The 18,554-nt window shown below is 42.0% G+C and overlaps 1 protein-coding gene across 3 annotated transcripts in view; it reads right to left on the bottom strand.

Moving 5' to 3' along the window:
• Herc2 (HECT and RLD domain containing E3 ubiquitin protein ligase 2) overlaps nucleotides 1-11,646 on the bottom strand; it is a 214,552-nt gene extending 202,906 nt beyond the window's left edge. For all 3 annotated transcript variants that reach the window (XM_004661943.2, XM_045145018.1, XM_045145020.1), the window contains exons 1-2: nucleotides 11,514-11,646; nucleotides 11,036-11,138 (exon numbers count right to left, since the gene is read on the bottom strand). In XM_004661943.2, coding sequence (XP_004662000.2) covers nucleotides 11,036-11,107 — 72 coding nt within the window. In that variant the 5' untranslated portion in view covers nucleotides 11,108-11,138; nucleotides 11,514-11,646. The remainder of the gene's footprint in view (nucleotides 1-11,035; nucleotides 11,139-11,513) is intronic.
• Between the last annotated feature and the right edge of the window lie 6,908 nt (nucleotides 11,647-18,554).

Here is an 18,554-nt window from a genome sequence, read left to right as displayed (position 1 = left end):
TTCTCAATCAAATAAATAAATAAATAAAAATAAAATATTTTGTGTGGGGGTGGGGAGGGAGGGAATTACCATGGGATATATTTTATAATCATGGAAAATGTTAATAAAAATTAAAAAAAAAAAAAGATACCATGTTTTCTCTCATGTAGAATCTCTTCCCACAAGGCCTCCAGCCACTACAAACGAACTCCTGATGCATGTGCCCCCTTGTGCATCTGGCTAATGTGGGTCCTGGGGAATTGAACCTGGGTCCTTTGGCTTTGCAGGCAAACGCCTTAACCGCTAAGCCATCCCTCCAGCCCCAAAGTATTGTTTTGAATTAAATATGATCCCTAGTTCCACCCATTTTTTTAACAAATGACGTGATTCATTTTTTACTGGCCAATTAGTGCCCCCATTATGTATTCTACCACATTCTTTTATCCATTTATTGCTGAAGAACACCTACGTTGATATGACTACTGTAACCTGACTGACAGGACTTGGCTACTCTGAATAGCACCCAGTAAATGTGGCTGGTGTCTCTGCTGTAGGCAGTGTTTGATTGTTCTGGACATATTCCTACCATTGTCATCAGCATTTGTTCTTGTTTGCTTCACAACAAGTTATGCATTCTCAATGTAATTTTTTAAATGTAATTTTGATATGCATGCCCTGATGATTAGAGATGTTGAACATATTTCATATATTTATTACCAGTTATTTCTTCATCTTCAAAGTATTTAGTTCATTTGCTCATTTATTGATTGGATTATAATTCTTTAAGTGCTTAACTTTTTTATTGATTTGCATTTGTATGTGTGCACACAACATGACCTCTCACAGTTATAAATGAACACCAGATACATGCACCACTTTTTTATGTCCAGTTTATTTGGGTACCTTAGGAATTGAACCAGGTCCTTGCTGGCTTTGCAAGCAAGCTCCTTTAACCATCTTCTCAGACCACACACTTAACTTTTTTTTAAAAAATTTTTTATTTATTTTATATTTGAGAGCAACAGACAGAGAGAGAAAGAGGCAGAAAGAGAGAGAGAATGGGCACGCCAGGGCCTCCAGCCACTGCAAACAAACTCCAGATGCGTGTGCCCCCTTGTGCATCTGGCTAACGTGGGTCCTGGGGAATCAAGCCTCAAACCAGAGTCCTTAGGCTTCACAGGCAAGCACTTAACCGCTAAGCCATCTCTCCAGCCTATGCTTAACATTTTTAAGTCCTTTATATATTCTGGACATTAAAACTTTACCATATATCCAACTGAAAAAGATTTTCTCCCACTCAGCAGGCTTACTCCTCCCTTACGCATTTCCTTTCTACACAGAAGCTTTTGTTTCCTGCAGGCTCATTTGTCAGGTCTTGGTATGTCCTATGCTATGGAATTTTTGAATTTAGAAAAGTACCCTTATGTCTGTATCTTCAAGTGCTTTCCCTGTTTTCCTCTAGTAGTTTCAAAGTTTCAAGACTACAGTGGAGTCCTTTGTTTGATTCACCTGGAGTTGACTTTTGTATACAGGCTACAAGGCAGGGAACAAGTGTTAGCCATCTACATGTGGCTGTAAGTCTTCCCAACACCAAGTTAAAGAGACTGATTAACATCTTAACCACTGATCACTGTGTCCTTTTTTTCCTAAAAAGTCAGGTTTGCTAGAACAAAAAATTGGGAGTTACATGCTTTAAATATATGTCTCAGTTTTCTTCTGCCAGTAAGTATGGCTAAAGCACTGTCAAAGCCTGATGATAAAGTCATTTCCTTCCCCCTCAAATATTGGTCTTTCCCAAAATCCAAGCTAAAAGCAAATTCATTTTTCAAATAAGTAAATAAGAAAGAAAGACAGACGAACAAGGGGCTGTGTATGTAGCTCATTTGGTGGAGTGCTTGCCTAGCACACACAAAGACCTGAATTCAACCCCAGCACCTCACAAAAGCCTGGTATGGACATGCACACCTGTAATCTCAGCACCCAAGAGTAGAAGAGCAGAATTTAATCCTTGCCTACACAGCAAGGTTTAGGGCAGCCTAGGATATATAAGATCATGTCTCAAAAGAAAAAGAAAAAAAAATTTTTTTTTTGGTTTTTCGAGGTAGGGTCTCACTTTAGCTCAGGCTGACCTCAAATTCACTATAGAGTCTCAGGGTGGCCTCGAACTCACAGTGATCCTCCTACCTCTGCCTCCTGAGTGCTGGGATTAAAGGCGTGTGCCACCATGTCCAGTTTCAAAACAAAAATTTTTAAGACTAACAAAATTTACAACACCAAAAACACAAAAAAAAAAAAGTTACAACCTAAGGTTGAGCTAAAATGAGACCCTACCTCAAAAAAAAAAAAAAAACTTTTACAAAATCTTATTCAAAATATAGGAAATAGAAATAATCAGAATCATCAATAAAAAAAGCAAGCAACACTATCATGCAGATACAAAAGTTATTACAACAATCATTATGAGTAAAGCATGATGCCATATGCCTTTAATCCGAGCACTCAGGATGCATGGGTAGGAGGATTACTGTGAATTCAAGGCCAGCCTGAGACTACAGTGAATTCTAGGTCAGCCTAAATGAGAGCAAGACCTTACCTCGAAAACTCAAAAAGCAAAACACACACACACACAAAAAGAATTATTAGAGTAGACTCTAGAGAGATGGCTCAACAGTTAAGGCACTTGCCTGAAAAGCCAAAGGATGAGGTTCGATTCCCCAATAACCATGTAAAGTCAGATGCACGGGGTGGCACCTGCCTCTGGAGTTCATTTGTAGTGGTTGTAGGCCCTGGTATGACCATCTTCTCTCTCTCTCTCCATATATATATCCTTTCTCTCTCTCTCTCTCAAATAAATAAAATTTTTTAAAAGAAAATTATTATTATTTTTATTATTTTGGGCTGGAGAGGTGGCTGAGATGTTAAAGCACTTGCCTACAAACCTAAGGATCCAGGTTCAATTCTCCAGGACCCACATAAGCCAGATGTACAAGGCAGCACATGTGTCTTGAGTTCGTTTGCAGTGGCAGGAGGCCCTGGCACACCCATCCTCTTGTTCTCCATCTGCCATTTTCTCCTCTCTCTCAAATAAATAAATAAAATATTTAACAAGAATAAAAAGAATCATTATAGTGAGCTGGAGAGATGGCTCAGCAATTAAAGCACTTTCCTGAAACACCCAATGACTGGGGTTTGCTTCCCCAGTGCCCACATAAAGCTGGATACACAAAGTGGCACATATACTTGGAGTTCATTTGCAGTGGCTGGAGACGCTGGCATGCCCATTCTCTCTTCCTCCCGCCCTCCCTTCCTCCCCATCTCTGTCTGTCTGTCCCCCGTTCCTCTCTGCTTGCAAATAAACAAATAAAATATTTAAAAAAATAATTACAGGACTGTGGAGATAGCTGAGTGGCTATTGGTGCTTTCTTGCAGAGTCTGCTGGGCCAAATTTGATTCCCTAGTACCTATGTAAATCCAGATACACAAAGTGGGACATGCATCTGAGTTTGTTCATAGCTGCAAGAGGCCCTGGTGTGCTCATACACTCACTCTCTTTCCCTTTTCCACTCTCTCTCACTCTCTCCTCACAAATAAATAAAAATATTTTTAAGTGAACCACAAATTCACTGGGTACAGAAACTATAAACATGATAACTTGAAGGAATTTTCAAGGCAGGAATACTTAATTATTTTAAATTGGTGACTAGGAAATAAGAGACAAATACAGCTCTGAATTTAACTGCTGATATAATCAATGGATGCTGAGGACATATACTAAGTGAAAGCAGCTAGTCTCTACAGGCCACACACCACAAAACTGTTCAGGAGACTAGATCACTGGTTTTCAGGGTTATAGACTGTGACGGAGGGAGAGTTGGTATGATTATAAAGGGAGAGCACCAAAGAGGTCACTTTGGTGACTGAAGTTTATATCTAACTGTGTTGAGTACACAGACACTTATGACAGACTGGCAGAGAACTATACACACAAGCGTAACAATGTAAATTTCTTAGTTCTGATATAATACCACAGTTAAAAATACATAACTACTAGAAGAGTATGGCTAATGGCTACACACTGACCTTTCTATTTTCTTTGCTACTTGCTGTGAATCTATTATTATTTTCGTAATAAAAGGTTACAAAATTGCTTCACACGTATCTAATTTCATGAGCTACTTCAAAGAACCCAAAAATAGAAACTGTAGGAAATTCATCTAAGTATAGCTTATATAAGAAAGACCAGCAGCCATTCTGGACTCATGCTCACAGACACACCCTTAGCCTCTATCAAGTTGGCAAATAGCACAAGCATTTAATCCAGCAGAGGTAGGAGGATCACTGTGAGTCCCAGGCCACCCTGAGACTATATAGTAAATTCCAGGTCAGCCTATGCTAAAGCCAGTCCCTATCTCAAACCAACCAAAAAAAAAAAAGGCTGGGTGTGGTGGCACAAGCATTTAATCCCAGCACTTGGGAGGCAGAGGTAGAAGAATGAGTGAGTTCAAGGCCACCCTGAGACTATGTAGTGAATTCCAGGTCAGCCTGAGTAAGAGACACCTACTTGGGCGGGGCGGAGGGGGGGCGGTTAAGAAGAGACAGTTAGGTGTTCAGCACTAAGTGAGACATCTCTATCACACCCTTCAAGGTTCAGGAAACACTGAATAAGAGGTGACAGAAAGAATGCAAAATCCAAAGGATAGAGAAGAGTCCTTTGAGATGCTGTTTTCCAGACACAAAGTGGCCATTGCATTCATGACCTCACTCACAGTAACTGTCACTTCCTACACAAGGCCTACATAATATGAAGGCAAAAAGAAAGAAACAAAGAAACAAACAAACAATAACATCAAAATCGAAGAGAGAGCCAGTTGTGGTGGCATATGCCTTTAATCCCAGCAATCTGGAAGCAGAGGCAGAGCAGAGGCAGGAGGCTCACTGTGAGTTGGAAACCACCCCAAGACTACTCTTCCAGATCAGCTTGGGCTAGAGTGAAACCCTACCTCGAAAAACCAAGGGGAAAAAAAAAAACCAAGGATCAGTGTTTATAATACATTCAAATTTTCAAAGTCCAAAAACTGTTCCTTTCTAAAAGTTACCAGAAATTTCAGGATCATTTCAAAAAAATTGGCTTGTAGAAAACAGATTTCCTAAACAATATAAAATATCTTTCTACATATATGTCTTCCACAAATACTATTAATTAATTAACTATGTATCAATTTGGTTGCAACTACCAAAGCCTAAGTAAGAAATAGGGTTTTCCAAACCCAAAAAGCCATCCCCATAAAAGAGAAAAGCACAAGCTGGTGAGGCAGTTAGGGTAACTGGACCCCTAAAGTAAAGGCAGGAATGTCCTTAAGTCTGCCCTTGCAAGCTTCACTTTGCTAGAGATCAAAAAATGATCTACTTATCTCTTGCCTAATGGAGTTCCCTCCATCTATTTTTTTCAAAAACAACTTGAGGCCCTCCTGGGAGGGAGGTCCTCTTTCCCAGCATTTAAATTTAATCTTGACACTGTGGTTGGTCAAGTTCAGCCTCCAGAACTTGGCATCATGGCTGGCTTCTTCCCGAGCCAGCCTCCAGCCCAGACCAATCCACTGTCTCTCAGGCTCACCTGAGCTGGAAGGTGAGCCTACCACAGTAAGGTTATAAATAGATGCGTGCCGAGGACAAGCTCTCTCTCGCCCAGGCTCGGGTAAGCTTACTTCATCTCAGCGCAGCCAGGCGGAGACAAGAGGAGAAACCCCAACCTTACTCCCACCTGGGCTCTCCACCCCTCCTGCCCTCCACATGTCAGGTGCTCTCTGCACTTTCTGCTCTTAATCTAATCTAATCAAGCCTCTCTAAACCTTACCCTTTGGTCTATGGATTTTATTTCTTTAAATCCACAAGATATGAGGTACCCTAAATTTATTGGTGTGTTGGTGTATTAGCAAGGACCCCCCAAATTCCCATTTCAGAAAGTATCTGCAATGTAGGCCTGCCAAAAGGACCCCAGTAATAAATAGTATGTCTATAAAGGGAAGAGAAAGGAAGGGAAGAGGATATTTAATAGGTTGATATTGTATATATGTAATTACAATGATTGTAATGGGGAGGTAATATGATGGAGAATGGAATTTCAAATGGGAAAGTGTGGGGGTGGGGAGGGAGGGAATTACCATGGGATATATTTTGTAATCATGGAAAATATTAATAAAAATTAAAATAAATAAATAAATAAATAGTATGTCTAAATTCCTAGGGTGAAAAATATACAGTCCTCACATTTAATAAACAATGCTACAGAAACTGTACTACACAAAAGGCACTTTTTTCATTGCAGAAAATACCTACAATGCCCAACATATTTTTCATTTGATATATAACCAAAATCTAGTCACCTGTTCCTAGGAGACATTGGGAAGACTTAAGAATAATATTCCAGATATCTCAAGAGATAAATACTAGTATCATACTGAATAAATCAAAAATGAAACAACCCAAGCTGGAGAGATAGCTTAGTGGTAAGGCATTTGCCTGCAGTTCAATTCCCCAGAACCCACATAAGCCAGATGCACAAGGTGGCGCATTTGTCTGGAGTTCGTTTGCAGTGGCTAGAGGCCCTGGTGCGCCCATTCTCTCTCTCTCTCTCTCCCTCCCCCCCTCCCTCTCTCTCTCCTTCACTGTCAAATAAATAAAATATTCTAGAAAATGAAATAACCCATTCATTCTCTCCCCCCCCAATAAATAAATAAAATATTTTTTTTTAATAGGGGACAGGTAGCTAGGCGTGGTGGCGCACACCTTTAATCTCAGCACTTGGGAGGCAGAGGTAAGAGGATCGCCATGAGTTTGAGCCCACCCTGAGACTACATAGTGAATTCCAGGTCAGCCTGAGCTAAAGTAAGACCCTACCTCAAAAAAAAGGGGGGGGGGGCTGGAGAGATGGCTTAGTGGTTTACGCATTTGCCTACAAAGCCTAAAAACCTAGGTTCAATTCTCCAGGACCCATGTAAGCAAGCTGCACAAGGCGACACATGCATCTGGAGTTTGTTTGCAGTGGCTAGAGGTCCTGGTGCACCCATTCTCCTCCCCCCCACCACCATTTCTCTCTTTCAAATAAATTAAATTAAATATGTAAAAACAAAAAGTGAAGCTGCAAGCACTCCAAGAAACGGTGCTTCATTGTATGTACATACCATTGACTCATCATAGACAATCAACACATCATTAAACCGGTTTGAGATCAAGACTCTAAAACTCCTATATAGTAGATATTCACGAAAGAAAAAAATCACTGTGGTGAAAGAAGTTTAAAACAAAACCTCACACATGCTACGACACCACTCTACCACTGACTTATACCCCTTGCTCTCAAGTAAGGTCTTTCACTTCAATAACTTTCTCAGGAAAAGTATAAACCTGGGCTGGAGAGAGGCTTAGCAGTTAAGGTGTTTGCCTGTGAAGCTAAAGGACCCAGGTTCGATTCCCCAGAACCTACGTAAGCCAGATGCACAAGGGGCACAGGCACCTGGAGTTCGTCTGCAGTAGCTAGAGAACCTGGCATGCCCATTCTCTCTCTCTGCTTGCAAATAAACAAATAAATAATTGTGTGTGTGCATGTGTATACGTAGGCTGGGAAGATGGTTTAGTGGTTAAAGCTACTTGCTTGCAAAGCCTGCCAGATCAGGTTCAATTTCCCAGTGCCCATATAAAGCCAAACACAGCAAGAAGCCTGACATACCTATTTCCCCTCCCCTCCCTTTCTCTCTCGTCTCTTCCTCCCTCTCTCTTTCTCAAATAAATTAAAATAGTTGCAAAAATAAAAAGGATAAATGTATAGAGAAAGGGACCTCAATTGGAAAAATAAACCTTCAAAAGAGTTTGACTGAATCTCAAGATTTCAGATAAAAAAATTGCTTACCTCACATCTCTCCCACTTTGTTATAAAAAGACAAAGACAGTAAAAGCTACACAAAACAGTACTGTTTCAACACGAACAAACCAAAGAGTAAGAATGATCAGGCCAACCTCCTCCATGTAGACCAGCTGACAGAAGCTGGAAGAAGCCATTCTGCATGCAGTGCAATGGGAGAGAGAGAAATCATCAGTGAAGCTACTCAACAGTGGACTCTGCAAGCCTTATATTTAGCCAGTCAGGCCCAATGAACCAACAGGTGCAATAGTGGCACATCTGACATGGTGGAAACCAACTGCCCTCTAATTGGACTGGAGGTCCGCTCCATGGGAGGGAATACATCTCTGATAGTGAAAACTTAAAACAGGGGTAGTCATGAGCCCTAGGGGTATAACGTCTGCTGCTGTCTGGCTGATGTATATACTATGCTTATCAAACTGCCCAGTAAACACTTCTGTTAATGTTCATACCCTTTTATTAATGCTACTCTCACTTTTGGTAGAGAATCTTCTCTTTCCAGATGGCAGTGACCTTGGGATGACTCAGAAGGCATCATGGTGCTGGAAAGAAGTGACAGGAGTGCTCAGCACTGCAATATCTCTGTCACACCTTCCAAGGCTCAGGGTCTATTGTGGAAGAGGTGGTGGAAAGAATGTAAGAGCCAAAAGAAGGGTAGGATTCCTTACAATGTGCTCCCCCAAAATATAAACTGGCCTGGATATCCATGACCTCACAATGCCTGATACTACCTACACAAGGCCATCATAATAGGAGGAAAAGATTATGACATCAAAATAAGAGACTGATTGAGATGGGGAGGGGAGATGATGGAGAATGGAGTTTCAAAGGGGAAAGTGGGGGGAGGAAGGGCATTACCATGGGATATTGTTTATAATCATGGAAGGTGTTCATAAAAAAATAAATAAATAAATAAAAATAATAATCAAGCCAATTTTCTTTTACTTTTCTTTTTTTTTTTTTTTTTTTTTTTTTTGAGGTAGGGTCTCACTTTGGCCCAGGCTGACCTGGAATTAACTATGTAGTCTCATGGTGGCCTCGAATTCACGGCAATCCTCCTACCACTGCCTCCCAAGTGCTGGGATTAAAGGTGTGCGCCACCATGTCTGGCCAAGCCAATTCTTGATTCAGTTTCTTATGCTCAGTCTGACTTAACACAAGACCACTAATAAAAATCCTACTATCCACTGCACAGTCCTCCACACCTGCTCTCACATCTATTGGCACTCAACATCTATATAAAAAGGGAAAAGGGGGCTGGAGAGACGGCTCCATGAAGCATGCTTCCTACCCAAGCATAAGGATCTGAGGGGTCTGAATCTTCAAATCTCATATAAATAGCTGGGTGTGGCCATGCACATCAGAAACTCCAGCCCTATGGGGGCAGACACCAGGGAACTGTCCAGGCTTGGAAGAAACAGCAAGATCTGGTATCAGTAAGAAACTCAAACTCAAATAAGAACAAAAGAACAGGACTCCCATGTTCTGTTCTGGCAGCCACAAGTAAGTGTATTCCCTAGGCCCCTTCCCCACAGCACATGAGTGTGTGGATCTTCCACAAGGGCATATATACATGTATATACCATACACACCACACCACATATACACACAGACAAGGGAAAAAAAAAAAAAAAAGAGCTGACCGTGGTGGCACACACCTTTAATCCCAGCACTCGGGAGGCAGTGGTAGAAGGATCACCATGAGTTCAAGGCCACCCTAAGATTTACTACGTAGTGAATTCCAGGTCAGCGTGGGCCAGAGTGAGACCCTACCTCAAAAAACCAAAAGAGATAAAACTGAAACAGAAAGAGGCAACAATACTTCACTATTAAAATCTACAATCCACTACAGGGTCATGAACTTTGTAATGAACTATGTAAGATAGACAACTTGACAAAGATTTTAAATGGTTAGCCTCAGGAAGAAAGAACACATAAGATAGTACAAATTATTTGGACAGCTCTTTATGCTGATGGTATGGCGTTTCAAACCATTCACAAACAAAACTAGTTTATGGCCAAGGAATTATCTGCAGAAAGATAACTTATTTGATAACCTCCTGGCCAGCTTGCCATTATTTTATTAAACATTACAACCTTAGGCCAACATTCTGTCTCGTGTTCCTGAAGTGAAAACCTAAGCATTAAGAAACATTATGGAATAGGAAGTGAAAAGAATGAAAGAGCCAGAGGATGGAGAGGAGTGCTATGGAAAGTGACCCTTGCATTCATGACCTCACAGCAGCTGTCATGGCCTGCACAATATTGGGAACATCAACAATTCATTATGAAGGACAGAAGGGGGAGTCATCAAAGTAGAGGAGGGACTAATTGGAAAGAAGAAAGGGTTTCATGAAAAGGAGTTGGGAGATAAGAGAAAGTAAATGGGAGGGGTTTGTGATCAAAATACCCTATGTATGTGCATGAAAACTGTCATTTTTAAGTCTTTAAAAAAAAAGAAAAATGTGGGCATTTCTCTTAGTTAGACTTGTAGTAAAAATAAAGTCAAGAGCTCAACAAACCATTTGCTCTCAAGACAAGGGTCAATTACAATGGAACACAAACACAAGACCCTGTAAAATGAGTGGATTTCTGCAAGGCAAAACTTACTACCTATCGCCTCATTGTTTCCCCATATAATTCAGGGATTGTCTCAAAACAATACCCACATCAGAGTTATGAATAATACAGACGCCTTAAACAATAATAACAAGAAAAAAACTGCAACTAAACATCAAGTTTCTTTTTTTATTTTTTTGAGGTAGGGTATCATTCTAGCCTAGGCTGATCTGGGACCCATTCTGTAGTCCCAGGCTGGCCTCAAACACACAGCAATCCTCCTACCTCTGCCTCCAGAGTGCTGGAATTAAAAGGTGTGCGCTACCACACCCGGCTGATCTCGAGTTTCTTGCACTTACAAATAACTTTAATTTAAATGCTGCCACCTACAATCTACAAAAGCAGCCATAACCATGTCACATTTTGAGTTTAAAAAATAAACTTGCTTCTCAAATAGGGCAAGATCTAACTGACATCCTGTTACGTATCCCCCTAACGCCCCCCACCCCCAAAAAAAGCCTAACCAGAAAATCAAACATGAAGGCCGGAACAACCGAGCAAAAGGCATGTCAACCCTACCTGTATATCTGTTTTCAACCATTTGGAGTCAAGTCGAGCCTGGGCGGCCAAACAGAAAGACTCAGAGGGCATTTTTCCTCCAGCTTCCTCCCCGTGATCAGGCCTGCAAGAAAAACAGAAACGATGAAGACTGAATGCTTTTTTTTTTTTTTTTTTTAAGTTACTCAGACCTTTCTGTAAGGCTTGAATGCAGCAGAGAGAAAGACTCAAAAAGGAGGCGCGGGGGAAAGGGGAGGAGGTGACATGAAAGAGGGGAGGCTGGAGAGACCCGCAAGGGAGGCGGAGAAAGGAAATCCTCCCTCCAATAGAGGTAAGTGTTCCGCTCGGTCTTTGCAATACGATGGAAGATATCGAGAAAGGATGATCGCCGGCGACCAAAGCACAATATCATCCCCGTCCCCTCAAATCCAAAAGATACACGCGAGAGCGCACGGCAGAAAAGCCCATGAGCTCAACGACAAGTGACACCAGCATGCACCTGCCGCTGTCCCCCGACGGTCAAGCGAGGTGCGGGAAACAAAAGTCACATCTGCAGCTGAGTCCACAATAATCAGCGGAGCAATGGAAAGACAGCCGAGACCGCGCCGCCGCGGGCGGTGCGCGCAGGCCCAGGGCCGGCCGCCAAGCCAACGCCCGCCCGCGCCCGCCGCGCCCCGCCGGCTCCGTGCCCCGCCGCCGGCCGCCGCCCTCGCGCCCCGCTGGGACCTAATGGCAGCGACCCGCCGCCTCGCCAGCCAGCGTGCGGGAACAGCCTCCTGCCACCGACCCAGCAGCGATCGCGATCCCCGGCCTGCTCCGGCCCGAGGGACGGTCCGACGCAGTGCTGCGGCCACCCAATCACAGCGAGGCTGCTGGCGGGTCTGGCCAATAGAGAAGAGGAAACCTTTCCAGGCTCCTCCCAACTCTCCTGCTTCCTTCAACACTGCTCTTCTTCCTTCTAGGGGCTCACCCGCTTCGCCCAGAGCCAACCGCAGGCGCCGGGAGGCGGGATTTCCGCTCACGCACGCCTGCACACACACGCACGAAAGCACGCAGATCCCTGAGAGCTGCTGGGCTCAGGCCCTGGATTCTCGGTCTCTGCCGGCATGAAGACATAACCTGCTCAGTGGGAAGACCAGCACTTATGAGGATGAGGACGCGCCTGTGAGACCATCTTGGCTCAGCAATAGCTTCCTCCTGACCTCAGAACCAGTGGTCATAAGTCAAATTTTAAGAAAAAAAAGCAATGAAGACTAGGGAGATTATCGGTAAATAGTTGCTTGCAAGCATGAGGATCAGCGTTGGAGCCCCAAAACCCTGACCCGGCGTGTTGCCTCGCTCGTAATCCCAGCTCTTGGAGAGGCAAACTGTTGGATCCCCGGAGCTAACTTGCCACCCAATCCATCCCAAGGCCAGGAAGAGACCCTGTCTCAAAAGTAATGGACAGAGCCTGAGAAACAACCTCTGAGGTAGTCCTCTGACCTTCATAAGCATGCACACACGTGCAACGCCTGCACACACACACACACACAACTAAAATCACATGAAGCGTGTTCTCTGGTCATAATGTAACTAAGCTCCAGGTCAAAACAAAATATCCAAACACTTGAAAATTAAACATTATACATCTAAGTAATCTTTCGATAAAAGGAGAATAGGCAAAGGAGATACAGAAAAGAGAGGTGTAAATTTTTTAACAAAAAAATTTATTTTTTCTCCCGTGTGAAACAAGAAAGCATCCAGAGATAGGCCTAGCCACTGGTGGTATGACGATTCAGTGGTGTTTCTAAGATGTCTGTCTTTCTGCTCCATCATCCTTGGCATGTGGGTTCAGGATCACTTCATTGTCCAAGTGAATGTGGCATCCCAATCCTTTCAGGAAACAGGAAGAAATAATAAAAACACTGTTTATTTCTAGAAATCCTAACAAGAGGGCTGAAGGAATGGCTTAGGGTTAAGGCACTTGCCTGGGAAGGCTAAGGACCCAGGTTTCATTCCCCAGAACCCACATAAGCCAGATGCACAAAGTGGTGCATTCTTCTGGAGTTTGTTCACAATAGTTAGAGGTCCTGTCATGCATAAACCCATCCTGTCTTCTCTTTCTCTCTCTCCCTCTCTCTCTCACACTCCCTCACTGTCTCCCTCCCTCCCTCTCCCTCTCCCTCTCCCTCTCCCTCTCCCTCTCCCCCTCCCTCCCTCCCTCCCTCCTTCCCTCCCTCCCTCCCTCCCTCCCTCTTTCTCTCTCTCTCTCTCTCTCTCTCTGATTGCAAATAAATAAATATTAAGAAGTATTTGGAAATTCCAACAAGAGCTGGAGAGATGGCTTAGCAGTTAAGGCACTTGCCTGCAAAGCCAAAGGACCCAGGTTCAATTCTCCAGGACCCACATAAGCCAGATGCACAAGGTGGCACATGTGTCTAGAGTTCATTAGCAACAGCTGGAGGCCCTGGCATGCTCATTCTCTCTATCTACATATTTATCTCTCTCAAATAAATAAATGAATAAATAACAAAATATATTTTTTTCCTTACATTTCATTGCTTAAAGTTTGACTCCTAGGGCAGGAGAGATGGCTCAGCAGTTAGAGGTACTTTCGTGTGAGGCTCACGTGAGTTCAATTCACCAGCTACCTGCATTAATCCAGACACAAAAAGTGGCACAAGCAGGCCTAGGCATGGTGGCGCATACCTTTAATCCCAGTACTCAGAAGGCAGAGGTAGGAGGATCATCATGAGTTCAAAGCCACCCTGAGACTACATAGTGAATTTCAGGTCAACCTGGACTAGAGTGAAACCTTACCTTGAAAAACAAAAGAGTGGCACAAGCATCTGGTATTTGTTTGCAGCAAGAGACCCTGGAAACATGTGCACACCACACAAGTAAATAAATAATTTTTAAAAACTTGACCATAGGGCTGGAGAGATGGCTCAGAGGTTAAAGGCACTTGCTTGCAAAGCCTGAAAATTTGCTTTCAATTCCCAGTACCCAATAAAATCAAATGTATGATGTGGTACATGTTTCTGAAGTTCATCTGCAGTGGCAATAAGTCCTTATGTTCCCATTCTCTTTATCTATCTGTCTGTCTATCTAATCTTCCTCTACCAAATAAATTTTAAAAATGGGTTTTTTTGAAAAACATGACCAAGCCAAGGTGGTCTTTAATCCTAGCACTTGGGAGGCAGCAGTAGGAGGATCGCCATGAGTTTGAGGCCACTCTGAGACTACATAGTGAATTCCAGATCAGCCTAGCCTAGAATGATACCCTACCTCAAAACAAACAAACAAACAAAAAATGATCATAGCCCAACATGGTGGTTCATATCTTTAATCCCAGCACTCAAGAGGTTGAGGTAGGAGGATCACCAAGAGTTGGAGCCCAGCCAAGGTACAGAGTGAGTGTCATGTCAGTATGGACTAGTGTGAAAGGCAGCTTTAAAAAAAAAAAAAAAAAAAAAAAAAAAAAAAAAAAACTTGACCATTACCCGTTCATACCTAGCTGCAGGGAGGCTGAGACAGATAGCCTCAATATAACACCAGCAAATATTTGAATCCAGTTATGGAGAAGCTGAGAATGAGTATTAGAGTACATTCAAACAACACTGTCTTAATTCTGAATAGAGAAGAAAGTCACAGTGTTGCAAAACAACCATCTTCTTGACGACAAAGTGGATGGGTCTGGGGGTTATGGCTCTTGCCTACAGAGCCTAAAGACCAGATTTCGATTCCCCAGTACCCACATGAAGCCAGATTTGTCACAAAGTGAAAAATGAATCTCAAGTCGATTACACTGGCTGGAGGCCCTGGCATGCCCATTCTCTCTGTCTCTCTTCTCTCTCTGCTTGCTAACAAATAAATAAATGAAAAGTGAAATTTAAAAGCAATATATTTATTTACTTGTTTATTTTAAAAGAGAGATAGAGTGAGAGAATGGGTGCACCAGGGTCTCTAGCCAGTGCAAACAAACTCCAGATGCATGTGCCACCTTATGCATCTGGCTTATGTGGATACTGGAGAATCAAACCTGAGTCTTTGGCTTTGTAGGCAAGCATCTTAACCACTAAGCCATCCTTCCAGCCTAGAAAGTGAAATTAAAAAAAAAAGGGACACAGAGATGATTGTGTGGTGATGGAGGGGAGATTTTTCCCCAGCCAATCTTCATCCTGTGCTTGAGGTGCTATGGTATTCAGTCCTCCTTGGAGTTCCTCAGCTCTATCTTCCTCTCTATTCTCACAAGCTTCACAGAGTCTCTGTGGTTCTAAGAATAGTTCTCCTGTCTCAAAGCATGTTACTAAAGCTTCAAATTCAGCCACTTCCAAAACATGGGCAGAGTAGCTAGCCTGAAGCAAGATTGCCCCCATTGCCAAAGGAAGATGGTCAGCTATGGAGGCTTTTCAGGACTTCATCACCAAAATAGGTTCCTCCCTATTTTTGTGTCATCTAGCTTCCTCCTGGGGTTCTCAACCCCTCCCCATCCCAGAATGTCTCAATGTCTGTCTATCTTAGTCCATTTTGTATTGTTGTTAAAGAATACCATAACTATGTAACTTATAATGACATTCCCATCTCAACATTTTGGAGACTGAGACATCCAAGAGTGTGGCACTGGCAATGGTAAGCACATTGGTGCTTCATCAGAACATGGTGGAAGGGCAGGAGAACCTATTCAAGACAAGAGGAAACCAAGGAAACCCTCATCTTGATCAGGAACCCACTCTGTGAATAATGACATTAACTCATCCATGAAAGCAGAGCCACCTTGACTTGATAGCCTCTGAAAGGCTCCTCCTCTTAATACTGTTACAAAGGCAACAAAATTTCAACATGACTTTTGAACAGATATTCAAGCCTTTGGCACTGACTTTGCCAGATTCTGAATGAGTTTCATACCATGATGGGATAAATATTTGTTAATTAAGTTTTTAAATTAATATACCAAGTAGTGAGCGGCATTGTGGCATTTGCATATGTACACTTCATGTTAATTTTTTCTTACCCTTCACAATGACCCCCTCTATCCTACTGCTCTCCTTCCTAAACACTAATTGTTTGGACTCCTGGCTTCATGTCACAGATATTTCCTTATCATCCCTTTTTTTTAAATTAATTTTTTGATGTAGGGTCTTGCTCTAGCCCAGGCTGCCCTGAAATTCACTAAGTAGTCTCAGGCTGGCCTCGAATTCATGACAACCCTCCGACATCTACCTACTTTGTTTTGGGATTAAAAGTGCCAAGATTAACTGGTGCAGTGGTGGAATGTGTGTTATAGGGGAAGCCAACTTCTGTCTCATTGGAGCTGAAGTCCACTCTATGGGAGGGAATTCATGCTTGGCACTGAAAATCCCATCACAAGCCTATGGCTAGGGAGGTCATAAGCCCCAGGGGAGAAGTTACTACTGTCATATTGCTAAATGGATCTAGTTTATAGTGTGCCCACCAAACTGCCCTCTAAACACTTTGTCTATGCCTATATATTAATGCTACTCTTGTTTTTGGTTAGAAGAAGCTTTCCTTTTAAGATGTCAGTGGCCACCGGAGTGACTCAAAATTCACCAAAGTGCTGAGAAGTGACAGTAAAGTGTTCTGCACTAAGTGACATACCTGTATTATACCCTCATAGGCTCAGGGTCCATTGCAGAAGAGGTAGCAGAAAGAATGTTAGAGCCAACAGAAGAGGAGGAGTGATTTGAAGTGTTGTCTTCCAGTCATTATCTATCTGTTGTATTCATGACCTTACTGTGGCTGATGCTGTAACAGGGTTTTTCGGGCTCAGGAAAAGTTTATGAACTTTAAACCTTTTGGTTTTTAATCTATATATTTCACAGAATTGAAATAAACAGACTAATAAGGATGGGAAAAAAAGTGCCAGGATTAAAGTGTGCCAGGGCTGGAGGGATGGCTTAGTGGTTAAGGAATTTGCTTTCAAAGTCAAAGAACCCAGGTTCAAGAGCCAGATGTACAAGGGGGCAAAAGCGTCTAGAATTCGTTTGAGGTAGCTGGAATGGTAGCCCTGGCGCACCCATTCTCCCTCTCTCTCTCTCTCTCTCTCCCTCTCTCTCTCTTTCTCTGTCAAATAAATAAATAAAAAGAAAAATCATTAAAAAAAAAAGAAGAAGTGTGTGCCACCATGCCAGCTACTATCCCTTTTTCCCCAGTTGCTCATCCCTCACCATTCCTTCTGGAAGAGCTAAAATGGCAAACAACATCAGGCATGCTGGCACACACGTTTTTTGTTAATTTTTATTAGCATTTTCCATGCTTTTGGAATTTTGATAGGGATTGCATTAAATGTGTAGATTGCTTTTGGTAAGATTTCCATTTTCACAATATTGATTCTTCCAATCCAGGAACAAGGGATGTTTCTCCACTTTCTAGTGTCTTCTACAATTTCTTGCTTGAGTGTTTTAAAGTTCTCATTGTAGATATTTTTTTACTTCCTTGGGTAGGTTTATTCCAAGGTACTTTATTTATTTTTTTTTTGATGCAATTGTGAATGGGAGTGATTCTCTGATTTCATCCTCTGTGTGTTTGTTGTTAGCATATATGAAGGCTACTGATTTCTGTGTATTTATTTTATATCCTGCTATATGGCTGTAGGTTTTTATCAGCTCTAACAGTTTGCTAGTAGAGTCTTTAGGGTCCTTTATGTATAGAATACTGTCATCTGCAAATAATGATAACTTGATCTCTTCCTTTCCAATCTGTATCATTTTTATGTGTGTCTCTTGCCTTATTGCTATGGCTAAGACTTCCAAAACTATATTAAATAAAAGTGGGGACAGTGGACACCCTTGTCTTGTTACTGATTTTAGTGGAAAAGCTTCCAGTTTTTCCCCATTTAGTAATATGTTGGCTGTAGGCTTGTCATAAATAGGTTTTATTATATTGAGATATGTTCCTTCTATTCCAAGTCTCTGTAGGACTTTTATCATGAAGGAATGTTGGATTTTGTCAAATGCTTTCTCTGCATCCAATGAGATGATCATGTGATTTTTGTCCTTCAACCCATTTATATAATAAATTACATTTATAGATTTGCATAAATTGAACCATCCCTGCATCTCTGGGATAAAGCCTACTTGGTCAGGGTGAATGATCTTTCCGATATACTCTCGTATTCTGTTTGCCAATATTTTGTTGAGAATTTCTGCATCTATGTTCATGAGGGAGATTGGTCCATAATTTTCTTTTTTTGTTCTATCTTTGCATGGTTTTGGTATCAGGGTGATGCTGGCCTCATAGAAGGAGTTTGGTAGGATTCCTTCTTTTTATATTTTTTGGAAAAGCTGAAGAAGCAATGGTGTTAGTTCTTCCCTGAAGGTCTGGTAAAATTCACCAGTGAATCCATCTGGGCCTGGGCTTTTATTGGTTGGGAGATTTTTGATAATTGTTTGGATTGCCATGCTTGTTATAGGTCTATTTAAGTGATTAATCTTACTTTGATTTAATTTAGGTAGGTCATATAAATCAAGGAAATCATCCATTTCTTTCAGATTTTCATACTTTGTGGAGTATATGCTTTTATACTATAGCCCTATGATTT

This window comes from Jaculus jaculus, chromosome 3 (assembly GCF_020740685.1).
Source record: "Jaculus jaculus isolate mJacJac1 chromosome 3, mJacJac1.mat.Y.cur, whole genome shotgun sequence".
In the NCBI taxonomy this organism is placed as follows: Eukaryota; Metazoa; Chordata; class Mammalia; order Rodentia; family Dipodidae; genus Jaculus; species Jaculus jaculus.
This window is presented reverse-complemented; position numbering and strand designations above follow the sequence as displayed.